The sequence below is a fragment of the Centroberyx affinis genome, unplaced genomic scaffold (genome assembly GCF_046629955.1).
Source record: "Centroberyx affinis isolate AG114_WGS23_722 - 3 ecotype Tasmania unplaced genomic scaffold, CSIRO-AGI_Caff_v1 ptg000270l_1, whole genome shotgun sequence".
Lineage (NCBI taxonomy): Eukaryota > Metazoa > Chordata > Actinopteri > Beryciformes > Berycidae > Centroberyx > Centroberyx affinis.
The window spans coordinates 481,923-501,039 of NW_027278950.1; the positions used below are offsets into that span (position 1 = coordinate 481,923).

The 19,117-nt window shown below is 41.9% G+C and overlaps 1 protein-coding gene across 1 annotated transcript in view; it reads left to right on the forward strand.

Moving 5' to 3' along the window:
* The first annotated feature begins 1,659 nt into the window (after nt 1–1,659).
* Nucleotides 1,660–19,117, forward strand: part of nup93 (nucleoporin 93) — a 38,538-nt gene continuing 21,080 nt past the window's right edge. Inside the window, exons 1-3 of the mRNA XM_071547332.1 lie at nt 1,660–1,780; nt 2,744–2,926; nt 4,174–4,291. Coding sequence (XP_071403433.1) covers nt 2,748–2,926; nt 4,174–4,291 — 297 coding nt within the window. The 5' untranslated portion in view covers nt 1,660–1,780; nt 2,744–2,747. The remainder of the gene's footprint in view (nt 1,781–2,743; nt 2,927–4,173; nt 4,292–19,117) is intronic.

A 19,117-nucleotide genomic window follows, 5' to 3' on the forward strand; every position in this document is an offset into this window, starting at 1 on the left:
CTGTGTTTTCTGTAGTAAACAATCACAAGCACTGCTGTGGGCTGTCTCTTGTTCTGCGTTGTATAACAGACAGAACAGATGTACATGTTATTATATAATGATGTAGCTCTGGGGGTTTGTACTCTACTCAACCAGATCCCTGTTTATCCTCACAAAGCAGCAGACTAGCCTGGATCCAGCCCACAGAACTGGGCATTTTCATTTTTCATCAGCCTTTGTGATTCATGAGACAAGAGGAGGCAACAGAGAGGAATATAGGGAAGCAAGAAAGTAAAGTCTGTCAGCCTTTTTTAAATTCATGTCTGACATTTGTATGATGTGGGGACCCACCAGACACTTACTCAGGGCCCATTTGGGGTCAAAACCCTTGTTTAAAGACACAAATCTATAGATGTTTCTTTTCAGAGCTGATCCAGTTTTAAATGCCTTTGATCAAGAGCAAAATGTCCTAACATTTGGGGTTAGATTGGGTGAAAGACATTGTGGTCAGAGGGCAATACATTGAGTCAGTAGACATTAGCCTCTATGTAGGTGAAATACCCAAATGTTCATGATTTAAGTTACCTTTAAATATAAATACCAGTTTTCCTTTCCTACAATAAATATTTTGAAATGACAAATGTATATGGTGGGAAGACTTTTGAATAAACTATGAAGCTAATTTAACAGTGCAAATGAAGTTGTTTTTCTTAATTATTTAAAAATGGCGAGGCAAAGCTTTTCATCTCAGATTTCGACTATGTCATAGTTTACCAGTAAACACTTAGAGATCAAATGTGAGTGTATTCATTTACTAACCCTCACAGCAGTGATCTCCCTTGACCCCGGTGAGTTTGGTGCCTACACACCATGAAGTTGTTATTTCCCATATCATATGACCTGGTTAACCTCAAAGCAGTGATTCTTAACTTGGGGGTAAACAGTGAGATGATTTTGGGTATGATGTGTTGAGATGATTTAAAGAAAATATATTGCTAAAATACATGATGAATTCTCTTTAAAATAAACACTTTTTCCTTGTGAAAAAGGAAAAATAAAAAGAATTTATAAAAATTTTATTGGATTCATATTAGATTCCATAATGTGATAATTTCAGATAATATAATATAAAAAGCAAATTCACATTTACGTTTATTGGAGCCACTTGCCAAAAAGGTTGAGAAACAGAGGAGTGGATTATGAGAATACTGCAAATGAGCCATGACTCAGCTAAACACCTCAATCTAACTGGAACTAACAGGAGAGCTATAATGATATATTAGGCTAGTACACAATGCTGCGAGTCCCACACCTGAAGCATGCCATTTCTATTTCCTACCCTGCCATTCTCTCATGTGTAGCCTGCTGCCAAATGAAGGGAATAAAAGGGAACTAAAAGGCAATAGAATTCGTAGAGCTAAAACACAGAAATGGTTTCTTCTACATCAGTGTTTTCTTAACCTTGGGCGGTGTCATGGGCCTGTTTCTGCTGGCTCCGACATGATATAGAGGACTACTGGGCATTTGTTTTACTGAGAATGAATTTACACTGCTGGGACTGGACTATCTGTCAAGGTCCTCCTGTCCAGTTGGCAGACCAGCAGGATTTGCAAACATCCTGGCAAAAAGCGAGCAAGAGCAACATCCGGTATGGGGCAGCGTATCGTCCAATCAGCGTCGCCGCAAGAAGTGCCGGGGCAAATGCATGTCGGACTGCAAAACAAAACTGGATAAGCCATAATAACTCTAAACGTGTTCACCTGGGGGACAGGGCTGTATTTATATCTGTCCTAGATATCAGGTAAGTTGTTTCATAGTCCGTCTCCAACAATATGCGTCAAAATATTAACTTTATAGCACTGAACCACCTGCGAGCATGCGAGGTAACGTTTAGCCGGCTAGCTAGCCCAGTAGAGCGCTATTCGCTTGCCCGTCAAGCTAAGTAGCATGCTAAAGCTAGGCTAGATGGGCTAGCGCTAACTAAATAGTTCCTACCCGTGACCTCCGCAATTTTGGTATCCCTTTCGGCTTTCTCGCTAGCTGAATAGTTATAAAACTATCTGACGCTGCTGTCACATGTAAGGTGAGTTTCTAAACTAGCAGGGCAAGATGTTAGCAAAGTGCTAACGCTAAAATAATCTGACACCTACGGGAGGGCATGCGCGCGCTCCAGGTCAGCCTGTTGATGTCAACTGTCAAAAGATACTCTGACAATATACTGTATTTACCTATACAATTTCTATATGCTGTGTAACCTATATACTCTCTATATATATTCTATATTCTGTATTCTGATAGATTAACAGTTTTAATTTTTACGTTTATTTCAATGGCGAAACTTTGAAACTTGCAGACATCCTGTCAGGGATGGAATGTTTACTAGCCTGCTGACCTGGGCAGGTACTGTTCAGTCAGGCTACAGCAAAATGGACCTTGCTCGCCAGAATTTTAATGAGTGGCTAACAGAGATGGCACTGAGGCAGTCAAATCGTCGCCTAATACGTGCATACAGACCCAAATCCTTAGGTTCCATTCCAAAACTAGTTATTGATATTAAACATTTTATTGACGCTGCATTCACTCCTATTCTTCCCCCTGCCTCTTCCTCTAGAGCATTAGATGCTGAGGGTTTTGGTGAGCTCTTGCAGCGGCAGTGTTAGACATAACTCAAATACACTGTCTTAACCTAACCTAACCTGAGCCTAACCTGTCTCTGTATTGACTCTTTCATTCAAACACTCTTCCTCTCCCCCTCTCTCTCCAGAGTTATGGATGCCGAGGGCTTCGGGGAGCTGCTGCAGCAGGCGGAGCAGCTGGCTGCCGAGACGGAAGCGGTGTCAGAGCTGCCTCATGTCGAGAGGAACCTCCAGGAGATCCAGCAGGCCGGAGAGAGGCTAAGGTCCCGCACCCTGACTCGCACATCGCAAGATGCTGCTGATGTCAAGGCGTAAGTTACACATGCACACATGGGCATGTCACATAGCCAGAAAGTCTCTCTGCTTGTCAGGTGTCTGGGCAGCACTCCCATAATTTGTGCTTCTCAGCAGAAGTCACAAAAGTGAGAAGTACTGTTTATATACAGTTTATATAAACTGTTTTATAAATCTATCTGGTTCTATAAGCTTAGCAGTTATCAGTAATTTGACATGCTCCCCGCCTAATGCATTGATATGATCTTTATGTTCTGGTAATTTGAGATTCTTAGGTATTGTAAATGCCTTTTTTTTTATCAGGGGATGACATTCAAAGCCACTTGATAGGATGCTTTTAATGATTTTCTTTTTCTAACCCTGGACATTGAAGATTTCTGAAACCTTTTTCTCTTGGCTCCTGTTCCTTGTTCCTGTAGAACACACCTTTAATGTTGACATTTAACAGGGAATGTTTAGAACCTTGAAGTTACTAGATCATGTACTTTATATTATAGTATACTGCTATATTGTCATGATAAATAATTTTTATAAATATGAAAAATAAAATAGCGCTTAGTTCTTAAGTTATGTTTTTATTGAGCCTTTGCAATATGTCTGCAGATCAGCACGAGCTATAGGCCCCCAGTTGAAAAACTGCTGCATTAAAAAATACAATACACAAAACAGAAATACAATAATAGATGGTTCTGATTGTTATGTATAACATGGTATTGGGTGGATGCTTTTATCTAAAATGTAGGGTAGAAGTACCGTATGAATTCTGGTCTAGATTTTCAAAACAAGTCCAACCCCAAATAAAGTTTTATTTCTAGTTGTTCTGTTTGTTGAAATCACAATATTAGAGGAGAATGTTCCTTTTTTTATACGTGCATTGTAGTAATTTTTAAGGAGACTGGATGTTTTCCACCGACTTTGCCGCAGCTTTGCTGTATTGTATTTATCAGTGAAATTTAAGTTACAGGCACATAGAGTTTATTTTGTTATTTGGGTTGATTGTCTTTTTAAATGACTTCAACAAGCCCTGTGTGTCATTTTTACAGAACTGACCTGACATCTCTAATGAACGGGTCGGACTGCAGTCACAGCAAAGCCTCTTGTGCCCTCTAGTGGGTTTCAAGCGTACCTACAGTTCTTTGTCAGCGCTACTCTTATGGGTGGTTCATGTGCGGGGAAATTTGAAACACGAACACCATGAAGTCCTTCCATCTCTCATTCATTCATTCATTCCCCTTGTCTCATCACCTTTCTGTCTCACTCTCAGGTCCATCCTCCTTGGCTCCAGAGGTTTAGACATCTTCCATATTTCTCAGAGGTTGGAGAGTCTGAGTGCTGCCACCACCTTCGAGCCCCTGGAGCCAGTCAAAGACACTGATATACAGGTAATAATCATCCTTCAATTGAAGTGAAAATGTGACAGTCACCAAAATTGGAGTTATCAGGTTTTCCCATGACAACGGCAATATGTAAACTTTACCATCTTGGATGGGGAAAAATCCCTTGTGAAGACTGGAAGTTAACGGCTGGAAAACGTCTGGAATTGGTGTTTCAGGGGGTTGGAACAGCAACACACACACACACAGAGAGACACACACACTTCAGTGAGTTAATTGTTCCCCTGGAGAAATAGGTTTGCAGCCTGGCTAACAGGTGTTGTTATTGTGCGTGGAGGAGAAAGGGACACGCACTCATACCCAGTAGGTCACTGCAGCAGTGGGATGGTATATTGATTAGCAGGTCAGGGTGATTTGACCCGCTTGAGGTTCATCTAAGTCCCTGTTCCTTCCGTTTTTACCTCTGCTGTGGTGTTGCAGTATGTAAGCATTTAACAGGAATAGGCTTACCACTGAATTCCCCCCCCCCCCCCCCCCCAACAGTTTCCCCAGATCTGTTATGGTAGGGCTCCATCCACCTCCTCATCATCTTCCATTATAGCCAGAACTGAGGGGTAGGGAGATGCAACATCACGCTGATTCATATTGATTCACATCAATATTTTTTAAAGACAACATATTTAAATTCTGAATTTGAAGCACAAACTAGTGCAGAGTAATACATAGATAATAACAGAATGCGGATGCTATTGTCAGTGTCACAGATTCATCATGAGATGGTTTAGGCACTTACAGATTTGTGGTGTTAGTTTTATCTCACAAGCAGTGAAATCAGAAAAACCCGACTCCAACTGGTGACAGTGCCGGCTGTGAACAGCTGCAGCCCAGAAACACAACCAGTCAATCTTAGTTTGTCTTGAATATTACTATATATGCTCAGCTTTGCAACGATTCAACAAGCATATAAGCCTGTGTGGTTTTAATAGACAATGCTTCATGTTCGTAATTTATTAAGAATTTTTTTCTTTTGGGAAAGCGTAGGAGAGCATTTTTTTGGTGGATGAAACATATTAATTGGCAAGTCGGCAGCGTCAAAGGATATTTGGGAACATTTTTGGCATGTGTCAGTGTAGCTAAAAATCTAAGAAAAAAAAGATATTAAATATGTTAAAAATACACACTGACATATCTGGCATAAAATAGCTGTGATAGCACCCTTCCCTCTGACATTCTGTGTCTGCTCGTCAGTGTGTGAATGTGTAGAATTACATGTAACGAGCCTTAATGAAATATCCGTGGTAATAATGAATGAAAACAACTATGCTGAAACAATGGGGACGTCTGTGCTCTGGAGCGGTTTATGTTGCTATATAGTGTATATCCCATCTTTAGCATTTCCTCCCATCTGCTCCTGGCTCTGTCTCTCTCTCTCTCTCTCTCTCTCTCTCTCTCTCTCTCTCTCTCTCTCTCTCTCTCTCTCTCTCTCTCTCTCTCTCTCTCTCTTCCTCTCTTTAGCTTTGGAATCAGAGATGTTGCTGTACTTTATCTCTTTCTCTCTCTTTTTCCCTCTTTCCTTCCCTCCTTAATCCCTCCATCTCTTTGTCTGTTCGGTGTCTGTTCATCTCTTTTCCCTACATCTCTCCCTCAGTTCCACATTCTCACCATCCCTCCCTCCCTCCCTCTCTCTCTCCATTGCTTGTTCAGCCATACATCTGAATGCAGTCCAGTCTGACTTCTTCCTTCCTCCTCTTTCCTCACATCTCACACTCTCTCTGTGTTGTCCTTCCTTTCCCCACACCCTCCTTCTTTCTCTCTTTCTTACTCCCTCCATCCCTTTACTCATCTTTTTCAGCTACATCTCTTCCACTCTACCTCCCCCCTTCCCTCCTCTGTGTTGGTTTTAGTCAGCCGGATGTACGCTACCCTGGTGTGTTTGACTGACTGACTGGAAGAGCACTTAGCCTCTGGCAGCATGGGGATGTACACACACACACACACACCCACACTGTCTCTCTCTCTCTTTGCTCTTGCTCTTCCACTTTTATTGGTTTATACAGAAGACAAGTGCATTATAAAGTTGTCATTTTAGTAGAAATATGGAAAATCAGATTCAATATTATAATTCCTCTGCCCTGTTGAAGATAAAGTTGCAGCCCCATTTGCATGATCAGATACCAGGAAGGTGAGGAAAATATATTGAAAGTAGCTGAAAGTCGCTTAAAGGCCCACTAGGGCAGACACATTTTGTTTTTTTCCTTTTATAAAAGGAGTTTTGGAGTGTAGTGTTGAAGGCTTTTTCGTGGAAATGATCCACACATCCCTGTGTTAATCAAACAAATGGCCTTGGCTTCTCCTCTCCACCACCCTGTAAAACCTCTTTCCCAGTCTCTAATCCGCCTCCTCCCTTTCCTTATTACAGCTCTTTTTTTTAACTTGATATGTAAGGGATAATTTACAGCGAGCCATTCATTATTGCAAAATAAGCCCTGACAGGGTGATTCTACATCTTGACGCAAAGCTGAGTAATTTACAAGCTTCCACCAAAAAATAGTCCAGCTGGACTATCTTCAGTAAATGAGGAGTAACGTCTTTTTTTACAGAAGGTGGTGGTAGTTTGATAAGAAATCACCAAAATCAACCAGGCTGTGGAGTGATATTTTAGATGTGAAACAGCTGTCTGTTGGAAAAAGTCACAATGTGTTCATTGGCCAATCAAAATTGAGTATTGAACAAAGCTGTGTAATAATTTACTTTATAGAACACCAGACAATAGCTAAAGCCAGCAGGGCTTCCATCTTATTAAAGGCAAGTAGGTAGTCCAGTATTCTGAGCACTTTCTTCTTTATTTAGCCAGGAAGGCTGTGATGACTACAGTAGGGAGGAGTAGGGAGGAGACACAGTAAAGAAGGTTCTGGCAGGATTCAGTCTCCGGCCAGTAGGGGTACATGCTGATACAGAGGCTGGAGTTCACACCATCTGTCTTACCCTTCTGATTTCTGTTCATTTTAGTTCCTTTTCAAGTAGTCTACAAGATGTGAGAACTCTGCTGTGTCCTGCCACTGGGAAAGGGAACATGTTTAAGACTGGAATGCCCCTTCCTCTACACTGCTGGATCAGTAATTCCTCCACAATTGTTTGTATTTTTCTCTTTGTGGGGAAATAATTTTGGTTGGAGATGCAGGTTTGTTCCTGTGCCCATTCCAGGATCAATCTCACTAGGTGTTGCAGTTTAAAAATGGCTCTTAGTTGGATATTTAGATGATGATATATGGACAATTGTAATTTTTGGGGGGATGGGCTGAATTTTCAATGTATTGGCATTTCGAGGCAGCAGGGGCAATTTTCAAGCAGGGATGGTGACACAGCCAAATGAATGTAAAGGAAACACTGGATGAATGGCCATAGATGTGAAGTGTGTTATGACCTCTGAACCTTAACCTTAAAGCAGCAATAACTTCTTTATTTTAACAAATAAAAAAATCCTAAACAAAAATCATGAGGATCAGTAGGTCCAGCCACGCCTTGGACGGTCGGACCCATTGCCCCCCTCAAACTACCAAAATGATTATAATAAAACTGATCTAAGAAACCAAGCAATACATCAGCCAGATCCTTATCCCTGCCACATACATTTCTGACTTCCACATTGAAGGTTTGCAGAAACGGACTCCAGCGCGTCAGTCTTTGATTTGTGTTAAGAATTTGAATACAGATTTGCCTCACAAAACTGGCAAACCTGACAGAACAGTGCCTTTGAAATGTAGCAGTTGCATCACGCATGCCAAAAGCCATAACACAGTTATGGCTTTTGTAAGGAATTGTCAGGTGTTACAAACACAACAATTTCTTTTGTACGAGGAGTTAAAAGGGCTTGCCAGTATCCTTTGAACAGATCCAGTTTAGTTAAGTATCACCACAGACAGTCGACACAATCCTCTTTATGTAGCAGAGGGTAGCAATCAGGCGTAATGACACTATTCACTTTATGGAAATCAGTGCAAAACTGATCTGTCTTGTCTGGTTTTCCTACCAACAGACAAGGCGAGCTCCACAAGCTACAACTAGGTTCATCAAGCATATAGTCAATCTCTTTTTTGAGCCTCCGACTTTTCTCTGGAGGGAAACACTTACACAGTAGGGATGTTGCTTGCGTAGTAGGAGGAGCATAATTCCAAAACATGTCATGATCAGTATATCAGAAAACAATTTGTCTCAATCACATCTGCACCCTGAATATCAGTCAAATTAGCCAAATGAGGGTCAAGTTTTGTCGAAATCTCAGAATTTTGTAACATTCCCTGTACCAAAAGGGGCATTAACATCCTTTGCCTATTCAGCACCGGACAGCTCCTTTACCTGGCCAGATTCAGACTTCAGATTCAGACAGGGTCTATCTTTACGCTCTGGAGTGGCAATAGGATAATCTCGATCACTAAGTGTCTTCTGAACCAAATAAGGCCCACTGTAAAAAAAAAAAAAAAAAAAAAAATTCAAAATTTTTGATTCTTTCATCAATGATGATGATGATTTCATCCAACCCGAACTGAATTTGAGATGTAATAGATTCCTGTAAGCCCCAACACAGTTATACTCTGAAGTTGCTGTTAATTTGATTATCATCAATCGTTAACAACAATTTTTCAACTATTCATAGTATTCCCATGATGTCACATGCATTTCCTACCAATATGGTGCCTTACAATATAGACAGTTCATGGGCTGTGGCTGTCGTTTGATTATAATCACCTGTTAATTTATTACAATCACCTGTTATTTTCCTACCAAGATGGCTGTGTGATGATGTAACAGAATACCATGAATATAGTCCTGCCTTAACTCAAACAACAAAGTCAGAAATTCATCCTGATGCAGCCCAAATTCATCAGGCACAGTCGTGTCTCGTCAAATTCAGGAATAATTTTCAGGATTGTGGTTCATTTACTTTCAATTCTTAAGTCATTAAAATGTTCCTAGATTTGATCTGCAAAGAAATGATTGATAACGAAGGTCTATTGTTCTGTAAATTGCAGTTTCGGTTTCTATTTATAATTGAGCCCATTGAAAGTAAATTGAGCCCAACCCTGATAAATGTCACGCTGCATTCCACCATGCTTTTTTTCCCCCCAAAGATTTGCATTTAACACCTTTGGACAATCGCAGTCACTTAATTTTGCCAAATATAACGAGTGCAAAAAGAACTTGAACTGGTTAATTGATACTCAGACATTACAAGACATTTACATAATACTGACATTGTAGGTGTAGGACAAGATGCAACAGGGCCTCACATTCAGTGCAAACAAAATGTACTGTGTGACATTAGATTAAACACACACACACACAACAATTCTACATTCAAAGAATTGTTGCATAGCTACAGCATCAGAATAGTCGGCACCAAAGGAAACACATGTTCCTGACTGATAGACAAAATACTAGTTAAAAAGTAATCAATATAGAAAAAATTCAACAACTAAACAAAAAATGAGTAAGCACAAATTTACCAAGGCAGCCTAGTGGGTGCCATCTTAGTTCATCATTTGTTGAATAATTTTTAGTTTTACCGGCATCCCCAAATCAATACCATATCATCCGTGTGCTTCACACGCTTAGTGGTTCTAGTTCTCACCAGTTTTGTAATGTGTTTAGCAGGGATCGAATAACAGTAGGCTACATTAGCAACCTCTTCCTCATTTCTTGTACGACAACCTCTACTCATTCTCCGAGGGCGCAGCAGCACAGACTCTGGTATCAGATATCGGGCCGCTGGGCTAAAAAGGGTCTTGTATCAAAGAATACCAAGAATTACCAAGAAGCACAATGTAGCATGTCAGAAGGCAAAACAAGGTGACATGGTGTTTCTGCCTTTTTCACTCACAGAAGGATGTTAAATCTGTAATGGAGAAAAATGGATTACATCTTAACCATTTTGTCCAGTAAAACCAAACAAATGGCCTGAGTCCATGTAGTTCAGTAAAAGTAAGGGAGCTGATCGGTATCGGCAGTGAAGGAGTGGTATTGGCACATTCCTTCCTTCCTTATCTTATCTTAAAAGCTATGTGTCTAATTTTGAGGCTGCAGGGAAAGTCTCCAGTTCAGTGTGTGGCAGTTCCAGGGTGTGTCTGACAAGGGAACTACAGAAGACAGTCACTGCTCTCTGGTTTGTAGCTTTGGGAGAAACATGTTGACAGGCACCAGTATATTGTTGAACTGTCCGAGATCACGGGGATAACACAAATTAATTTGGTTTAAGGGTGGAATTTTGCTTTAAATGATGCAGGGCCATGGGACTGGCCCAGTGCTGGGGGCTGGCAGACAGGACACAAAGGAAATGGAAACATGCTGTCGGAGTGTGTGTGTGTGTGTGTGTATGCATGTGTCCGCTTGAGTGAGCTGATATGTAGTCTCCACTGTCCCTGCGTGGAGCACACACACGTGCCGAGGGAATTGATGTGTGAGTGATACGTGTATGTATGGCTGAATACACATTAGTAAGCCTCTCGCCACGTTAGCCTATATAGACGTGGAGTCCTAGAGTGAGGACTTGATGAATGTGGGAGCGGCTAGTAGCGTGTAGACCACGTTTCTAGGGCGTACGTGCAGTGGGTGATTTGCTCAGATTTAACAAGAGGACTGTTGGTTTGGTAGATAAGTTTTTCTCCCTGTTTTCCCTCTAATCCATAGTTAATACGGTATATGTAATAATTTGTTCCTAGGTTTGCGTCACTCCCCTTCATCAGATACAAAACATTTTATTGAGCAAATGTAAAAGAAGCAGGAGAGTAAATACAACATACTGAAACACAATTAAAATAAATATAAATTATCTTTTTGTGGCCCAAGTATTGTGATATTATATGATATCCGATTGTCACTCCTGTCTGCTGCACATCATACTGTGCACAGATTTACTCTAACACCACATAGAAGATGTCTTTACAATCTCGTCTCTGTTTTACGCTCTGTCAGATTGGTTGGTGTGCTGTATGTTCTGTACGTTGGTAAGTGTGTTGGCTGAATAGCTGTGGGTGGATACTCAGCATTTGTGGGTTATTTGTTCTGTGTGTCATCAAATAGGGCACATAGTAGCAATACTGGTCGAGACAAAGGGAGGAGAGAGAGAGAAATAGAGGGAGGCTGAAAGCAAGAGAAAGGAGCAAGGCAAAGCCAGGGAAGGTGGATGGAGGGAATATGAGCAAAATAAATGGGAAAATGAGATGGAGAAAGAGATGGAGGGTGGAGAGCGACGCTGGTAAAAAAATAAATAAAAAAAAATGGCGACCGGCCGCAAGGCGAATCCTTTCTTTCTCTCTCTGTTCTGGTCTCACTTTTCACTGTTCCATCCTTCTCTGCCAGTGCTCTTTCTTTCTCTTCCCCAGCTTCCTCTCTCTCTTCCTCTCTGTTCTCTCTCTCTCTCTCTCTCTCTCTCTCTCTCTCTCTCTCTCTCTCTCTCTCTCTCTCTCTCTCTCTCTCGTGTCTCACTCATTCTTTCCCTCCCCTTTACAGTTTGTCTGCCTCTCTCTGCTTACTCTCCCTTTCTCTTTCCCTCTACCTTCCTCCCTCTCCTATTTTTCGTTTTCCCTCCCTGTCTCATTCTCTCTCTCTCTCTCTCTCTCTCTCCCTCCCCCCTCTCTTCCTTTGCCCCCCCCCCCCCCTCGTCTTTCTACAGTGATGGCATGCGTTCAGCGGATGCAGTTGGCTAAGCCCAGAGCATCTGCTGAGATAGACTCTCACTACTGACATATCTTCACAGGATGTGTGTCGTGTGTGCATAGCGTGCACAGGCTCCATGTGCTGCGTTTGCATGCCTGCTCCTGTGTCAGTCGCGATCGATTGCTGGCATATACGGCGCGTGTCTGTGTGTGAATGAGTGTGTGTGTGTAGTGTGGATTTGGCTACACGTGGGCGCATGTATTTTCTTGCCTCCTCGTGTGTGTTGCCCTGCATATATGAAGGTGGCTGTATGGCATGTGGCTGTGTGTGAGTGTGTGCACAAGGCTACAAGTGTGGGGTGTGTATTAGAACACACAAAGCAAGCATGCTGTGATTGCCAGCCTGCATATAGGAATGCTATGTATGTGTGTAGCCCCCACCCCCCATCCCCCCATGTGCCTCCCACCCCCTTCATTAACTAAACATGACCCTTAAGAGCATGATTAGCCTCGTTTCAAGACAGGATGTCGGAAGCCATCAACCGAGGGGGAAAAAATCCATTACTATAATTGCATTGCGCTAAGGGAGGGAGGGAGGAGAGAGGGAGGGAAGAAAGGAAGGATGCATAGATGGATAAAAAAAAGGGAAGAAAATGAGTGGGACTGAAGGAGGGAGAGAGGGAGGGGGGTGGAGGGCCGTCAGAGATGCTGGGAAGAAGTGAAGGATGGAGGGAGGGAGAGAGTGAGAGAAAGAGGATGGAGGATGGTGGGGTGTGGGGGGGGGGGGTGTCTGCTCATGGTACAAACTGATATTCTATATGAATCCATAGTTCCGTCCCGCGGATCCCCCCCTGTGTCTGAGTGCTCAGTTGGTACGGCCCTCCGACAATAAAACCACCTCCAGTGAGTCTTGATGTGGCACTTCTACTCGGTTCTGCGGCTCGTGCACAGTGTCAGTGGCCTGCTTTAGAATGGGGAAAGGCTGCAACTGGACCGCCATGCCGGCTCTACGGGGCATAGCGAACACGCCCCAGAATGGCGGCCACTGCTGCTGCCCTGGCCAAGCAAGACAGAGGAATGAAGAGGTGGAGGGGGCAGTGCGGGTCTCTAGGGCTGGCAAAGCCTGGATACCTGGGCACTTTTTTTTTTTTTTTTTTTTTTCTATTTTCTGCACTCTTCCTCTTCTCTTCCTGTCTTCTCATCTGTCTGTCAGTCTGTCTGCCAGGCAGGCAGGGGCTCAGCATGAGTGAGTATTGCCTTCACACATGGATACGTACACACACACACCAATATACACACACGTATGTGCTTTGTGTGTGTCACACTTTCTCTGTCACCTGTCCCTCTCTCTCTCTCTGCCTGTCTCTGTCTGTAGTCTGATTACGCTACATTGTCTGTGGTTATATGGCATACATGGAGATGATGATGAATGATGACGATGGTAGGAATTGATTATCCAATTATAGTCAATTATAAGATTATAGTCGATGACCACTATTTCAAACGCATATATACATATATACGCTACACAGGAAGTGGAGGAGTGAAGGGTGGGGTTTCTCACACACACACACACATCACACACACTGAGGCACCGGTCGGCTCATTGTGTCATGGCAAATGAGGACAGAATGCCTCCCACTCTTGCTTTCACCATGTCTGCCAGTTTTTCACTTCATATCATACAAAGAGCTGCCAATCATTGCTACATAGACAGCAAGCTGACCGGACAATATTTAACACAGTTTGGATATAAATCTGTTCATTAGAAATATATTAAAGGTTATAGGTTGAGGCTTTACAGATGCATTTCTGTGCGTGCCATCTTTAACGAGATCCTACTCTGATGTAGCTAAATATACGTATTTATATATTACACAGTAGGCCATTATCCAGTAGCTAGTTTCATTGATTTGTGTTTTTCTCCTTATTCTGTCATATAATCTGTAGATGGATACAGTTCATAACTTGTTAGAGGTTACCTCCCTTGAATCCCCCAGATTCCTATAGCCTCTGTATTCCTAGTATAGTAATTATGTGACTAGATTGAAAAAGTGAAAAATCAGACGATAGCCGATAAGCTGTAATATGTGATGTATGATTACCTGACTATAGATTGTATTCAGGCAGAGACAGTCTGACTTGCTTGACCAAGCCTGAGGGAAAGAGGGCCTGCGTGTGCCGACACGGTGAACGAGCACACGCGTGCACGTCACACACCTGAACACACACGCACACACACACAGCATGTAACATACATGTTCCTTGGTGACCAAATCTGGATTTTTTACCATAGGTTCTTAGAAAGCAGGATTTTAACGTTGCAGAAATGCTACTATTATGTAAATGAATCTGCGTAGTATGGCGCATTTTCAGGGGCACAAATGTAGAGGGGTAACACTTTGATCTCCCAGAAATATAGTGATCTGTGGTCACTTCCAAAGCAATGGCCTAAATGATAGAATAAGTGTATTTTTAGGGACACAGTCAGATGTCCGATGATCTCTCTCTGTACACTGGATCAGAAAATGAGAGTGACAATGACCGAAACTTCCAACGGTTTATATTTTCATTTGAAGGAATTTGGTGTTTTAGGATTAAAGGCGGTATGAAGGCAGACTAAAGGACTAGTCAGGAGCAGTGTGATTTAAAAAAAAAAACAACCCAAAAAAACCCCTCTTTTCTTCAGTTACTATTCTCTCTACGCACATCGCCTGCACGTATTTAATGGAGGTGGGATTTTTCCTGATAGCCCCCCACCCCCCCATTATTAACCTCTTTTCTCTTGCTGCGTTCCCGTTCTCATAGAAGCTTCTGGGCTGTCTGACCAGCAGGCTGTGGGTTGCAGATCTCTGAGGATACATAACACGGGTGGGGCAACAAAAAAACATCCATCTATAGCTAAATCAATTTCCCAGTATTTAATTGATCCTTGAAGACAATAAGCATCCATTTCTCTTCTTTGGAAACTTCTTATCTTTTATTGTAGATGGGTACTGCGTATATGTGTCGGTGCGGGTCTTCAAAATGACCCCCCTCCCCTCATTCAATGTCTATTTTTACCTATTAGGAATGAAGGCATAGAGGAATAGAAGCTTCTGCAGTGTTTAGCCAGTGTGAAATGTGGGTTACAGCGGCTCTAAGATCTCCAAGGCTACATGACATGCCAACTTTATAGGCCTTTAACGCTAATTTAAGCTGCACAGCAGTTTTGATATTAACAACAAAGATGTAAAGTCTCTGTCCTTCACAATGCTTTGAAAGCTTTCTGGAATAGAGAAAACCTGGTGAACTCGAACATCGACACTGCGTATCCTTCAGCTGGGTCCAAGGGTTATGAAACACGATCCTCGGGTGGGGAACAACTTCAGATGTCAGTTACAGTAAAAAAGGCAAAATTTGAGATCCAGTCTTTATTTTCAGGTAATGTATAGTGGTAGAAATATTCCATGTGAATAAGAGGATCTTTGTCTATTGATTTCTGTTGGAACTAAGGTCATCCTTGCACTAACATCAAGCTAACACTTTGAGGCAGTGCAGATCGGCTATTTTGCCTTCAGAAGGGAAGAGGATCGACAGTTGGGACAAAATAAATGTGGAAACATTTTTGACCACAATTGTTGGCTGAATTGCCCATCTATATTTGCCACATCATGTTGCCCAGGCAATGTTTTGGGCAGTGCTGCTGAGCAACACATCCAGCAACTGGCAACAAAATGACACAGCAGTCAAAAATCTTTTAAAATGTTTCCTGACCTGTATGTTCCACAATTAAAGCAAAAATGCTGAGGCAGCTGCTTGGGCTCTTTTAACTATCGGACTTGTCCAAAACGTTGCCCTTTGTGTCACTGCTTTAAGATGCTTTGGAAACAGCAGCCGTGCCTGATGCTACAACAGATATTATTATCATATCACTTATCATATCTTCTGTTCTCTTCGATCCAACATATCCTATCTCCAAATAAAACCCTATTATAACTAATGCACTCTCTGTTCTGTTCTGCTCTATTCTATTCTGTTCTATTCTATTCTATTCTATTCTATTCTATTCTATTCTATTCTATTCTATTCTATTCCTCTTTTCCAGTGCAGCTCTCCAGTGAGCATTGACCTGAGCTCTCCTCTGGTTAGAGTGGTTAAATATAGACCTATTCTCAGCCTCTCCTGGGAAAAGAGCGAGATGGAGTGAGTGCGAGAGGGAGGGAGGCATGATAAGAGAGGAGGGGGGGGGGGGGCAAAGGGGCAATGGAGGAGACAGAGGGTATGAGGAATGGGCAACAGGGAGAGAGAAAGAGAGGGGTTGGGGAGTATGGGGAGAGAAGGATGGGGGGGGTTGAAGGGTCAGAGAGAGGGGGAAATTGGAAAATCAATTGCTAACTTTTATTTCCCATATTAATGGATCATAATTGACATTAAGTATAAAGCTATTCACCAAGTTTGACCTCTTAGGTTTAGCTGCATAGCGGCAGGTATTGTCATACCATCCACATGCAAAATGGGAAAAACTACTACAACTTAAAGTTAATTTCTGGTGTGCTATCAGTAGCTTATCAAGAAACTAATTATTTTGTTGGAACAACAAAATGGAATTAGCCCATTGCATAAAGACACACGTTAGGCTGAATCTTTGACCTTCCAAATTGGCTTTGGTTTTTAGGGGCATCTTGTCACTCACTTCTTACCTCTGTCTCCAGTAGTGCTGCTCAGTGACCTGAGGGGGAGCTGTTTCTCAGACTAAAGGCATGTTAAAAGCACAGTCGGAGCTAACCAGCTGCCGTGCAAAGTGACTGGCCAAGAAATAGTTCAAAGGCACCCTGGCCTTCTCACAACACTCATGAATAGTAGTTCAAGTATCATGGGGCCATTCAGGACACCACAGCCAAAAAAAGATAAAGTAATAAAGTAACATGCCAATAACATGAAAACACACTTAAAGTTATTTAAAATGCAACCATTATACTAGTAAACTTTAATGTAATTTTTTTTTTAGTTCTACCATTTATTCCAAACAAATCACTGCTGCTACTGGAAACATAAAACACATCACTTCCTGTGCAAAGGGTTTTTCCCAGTAAAGACCTACCTGACACTTTATGTTTAGAACAGCAAATGTAAAAGCTTTCATGAACTGGGTATAATTTGATGAATTGAATCACTATTATGTTATATCAATTGACAATAGAGAGTAGCAAAACAAACATTTATTTGCATGGAAATGTTGTGGATTATTTATTTGAGTGGAAATAAGGAAGTGCTTATTTATTTATGGGCAGCAACAGTTTGTAACAGTGTTTCCTGTAGAATGTTTTTGGTGTTCCAGTTTAAGAATGGCTCTTAATTGCAATACAGCGTGATGCCTGGAAAATCGAACCGTAATTGCAATTGGAAGGCCAGGCTGAGAAGTAAAGCCAGATGATACATTTTCATTGTAATTGATTTCAATGCAATAATTATCATCATTGTCACATCAAATGGATTTTGCTGTCGTCATTTCCTCAAAACTTTTTTTTTATGTGGTTCTCGCAGTGAACTTTCGGGCTTCCCTTTTGCTCTCACTTGACAGGTAAGAGGGATGAGAGTGAAGGAGGGTGAGGGAGGAGAGCAGCGCAGTGACAGACAGAGGTGGAGGTTGAGAGCTTGGGAAGAGAGGAAGGGGGGGGACTGAAATAGGCAGGGCAGAGAGCAGATGTGGAAGAGAGGCAGATGGGGGGGGTCTGGGCAGAGGAGGGAGGAGAGGAGGGATGGGAGGAGGACGGAAGCCAAGAACACCCACATTCCTGTAGTGCAGAATAATCTGTAGTCGGATATGAGAGGAACAAGAAGTGGTATCTGTCTCACCAGGCGCTTGCTTCTGCTAGCTAAACTAATCCTGCATGCTTCAGATGGAAAGACAGACACACAGTGCCAAAAATGACAGCAGTGAAATAATAGACAATTATCTGACAGAAGAAACAACTACCCACCAATTTAATAGGCTCTTATGTCAGAGATAGATGGCCTATGGTTATATAAACTCTGGGAAATGCAGCCCATATCATTACACCTAGGGCTTTTTCCTGGTTATTTTGGACGTCCTGTAGTATTTCGCTATACATCTAAGGAATGGAAATTTGCACACAGCGGGAGTTCTTAGCTGTTCTGTTGGCCCGTAAGTCAACAAAGCTGGGAGAGAATCTAGTCCACAAATCAGAATCCAAGCACAAACAAGGCATCGTGGATAGAGGAAGTATAATTTCATGCTGTGTTTACAGTCCTACGTATCAATTTTGCAATTACTGCTATTGAGAACTGAGGAAAATGCCTTAATGCTATAGCTGAGTGAAGATCCCTACGGCAGCTAATGCAACTTCCATGGAAGTGTGTGCACTAAAAAATCAACATGTTCTACCAAAGTGAAATATAGGTAGCTTTAAAGGTTTTTTTTTTGTTTTTTTTGGAGCCCAGGACTCATATTCTGTGAATTAATTCTTACCCTGGGACTTCATTAAAACTGCTCTTGTTATATGGGATCACCAGAGACCGACCCACCAGCCATAGTTTACGACATGCTGGTTTACAAGATGATGATGCAATTTATCACAAATAAACCAGCCTGGATTTCATGTCTTTTGGGGCGCAATGGTTCCATTCATATGTGGGTTAGTTAGTGGCCATTGAGGTAGAATATTTTCAGTGAAATGACACTTTTCTTTCTGATCATGTTACTCTGATTTCTCATTCTAATTGACATTGCAGTTGTATTGGTGATATTAATTAGCAAACCTTGCTTGAGGCAAGATGAATCAATCGTGTTTTCAGTGCCACTTATTTTTTTTTTTTTCAACCACTCCTCTTGTTTTTTCAAAGCATTCAAAAACATTTAATGAGTTTTTTGCTCAGTCTGACCTAGCCAGGCTACACTAGGCCATGCCACTGAGGCTGTGATATGATATGATATGTTCAGTCAGATTATAACTTAGCACAGTTAAACATCCTCCAAACACCCAAGAGTTTTTCATTCAATTAGACAGAAACTGCACATTAGGCATTAGTGTATGTGTATGTTGGCGTGTGCGCACATCTGTGTGTTTGCATGTGTTTCCTGGCCTTTCAGGGACGTGTGTGGATTTACGTTCATAACTCTGTCTGTTCCTGGCACTGAATTGGTTACAGTTGTACAGATATAATAACCTGTGTTGTCAATTTGATACTGTTCAGGCTCATTTGTCAATATTTCTAAATA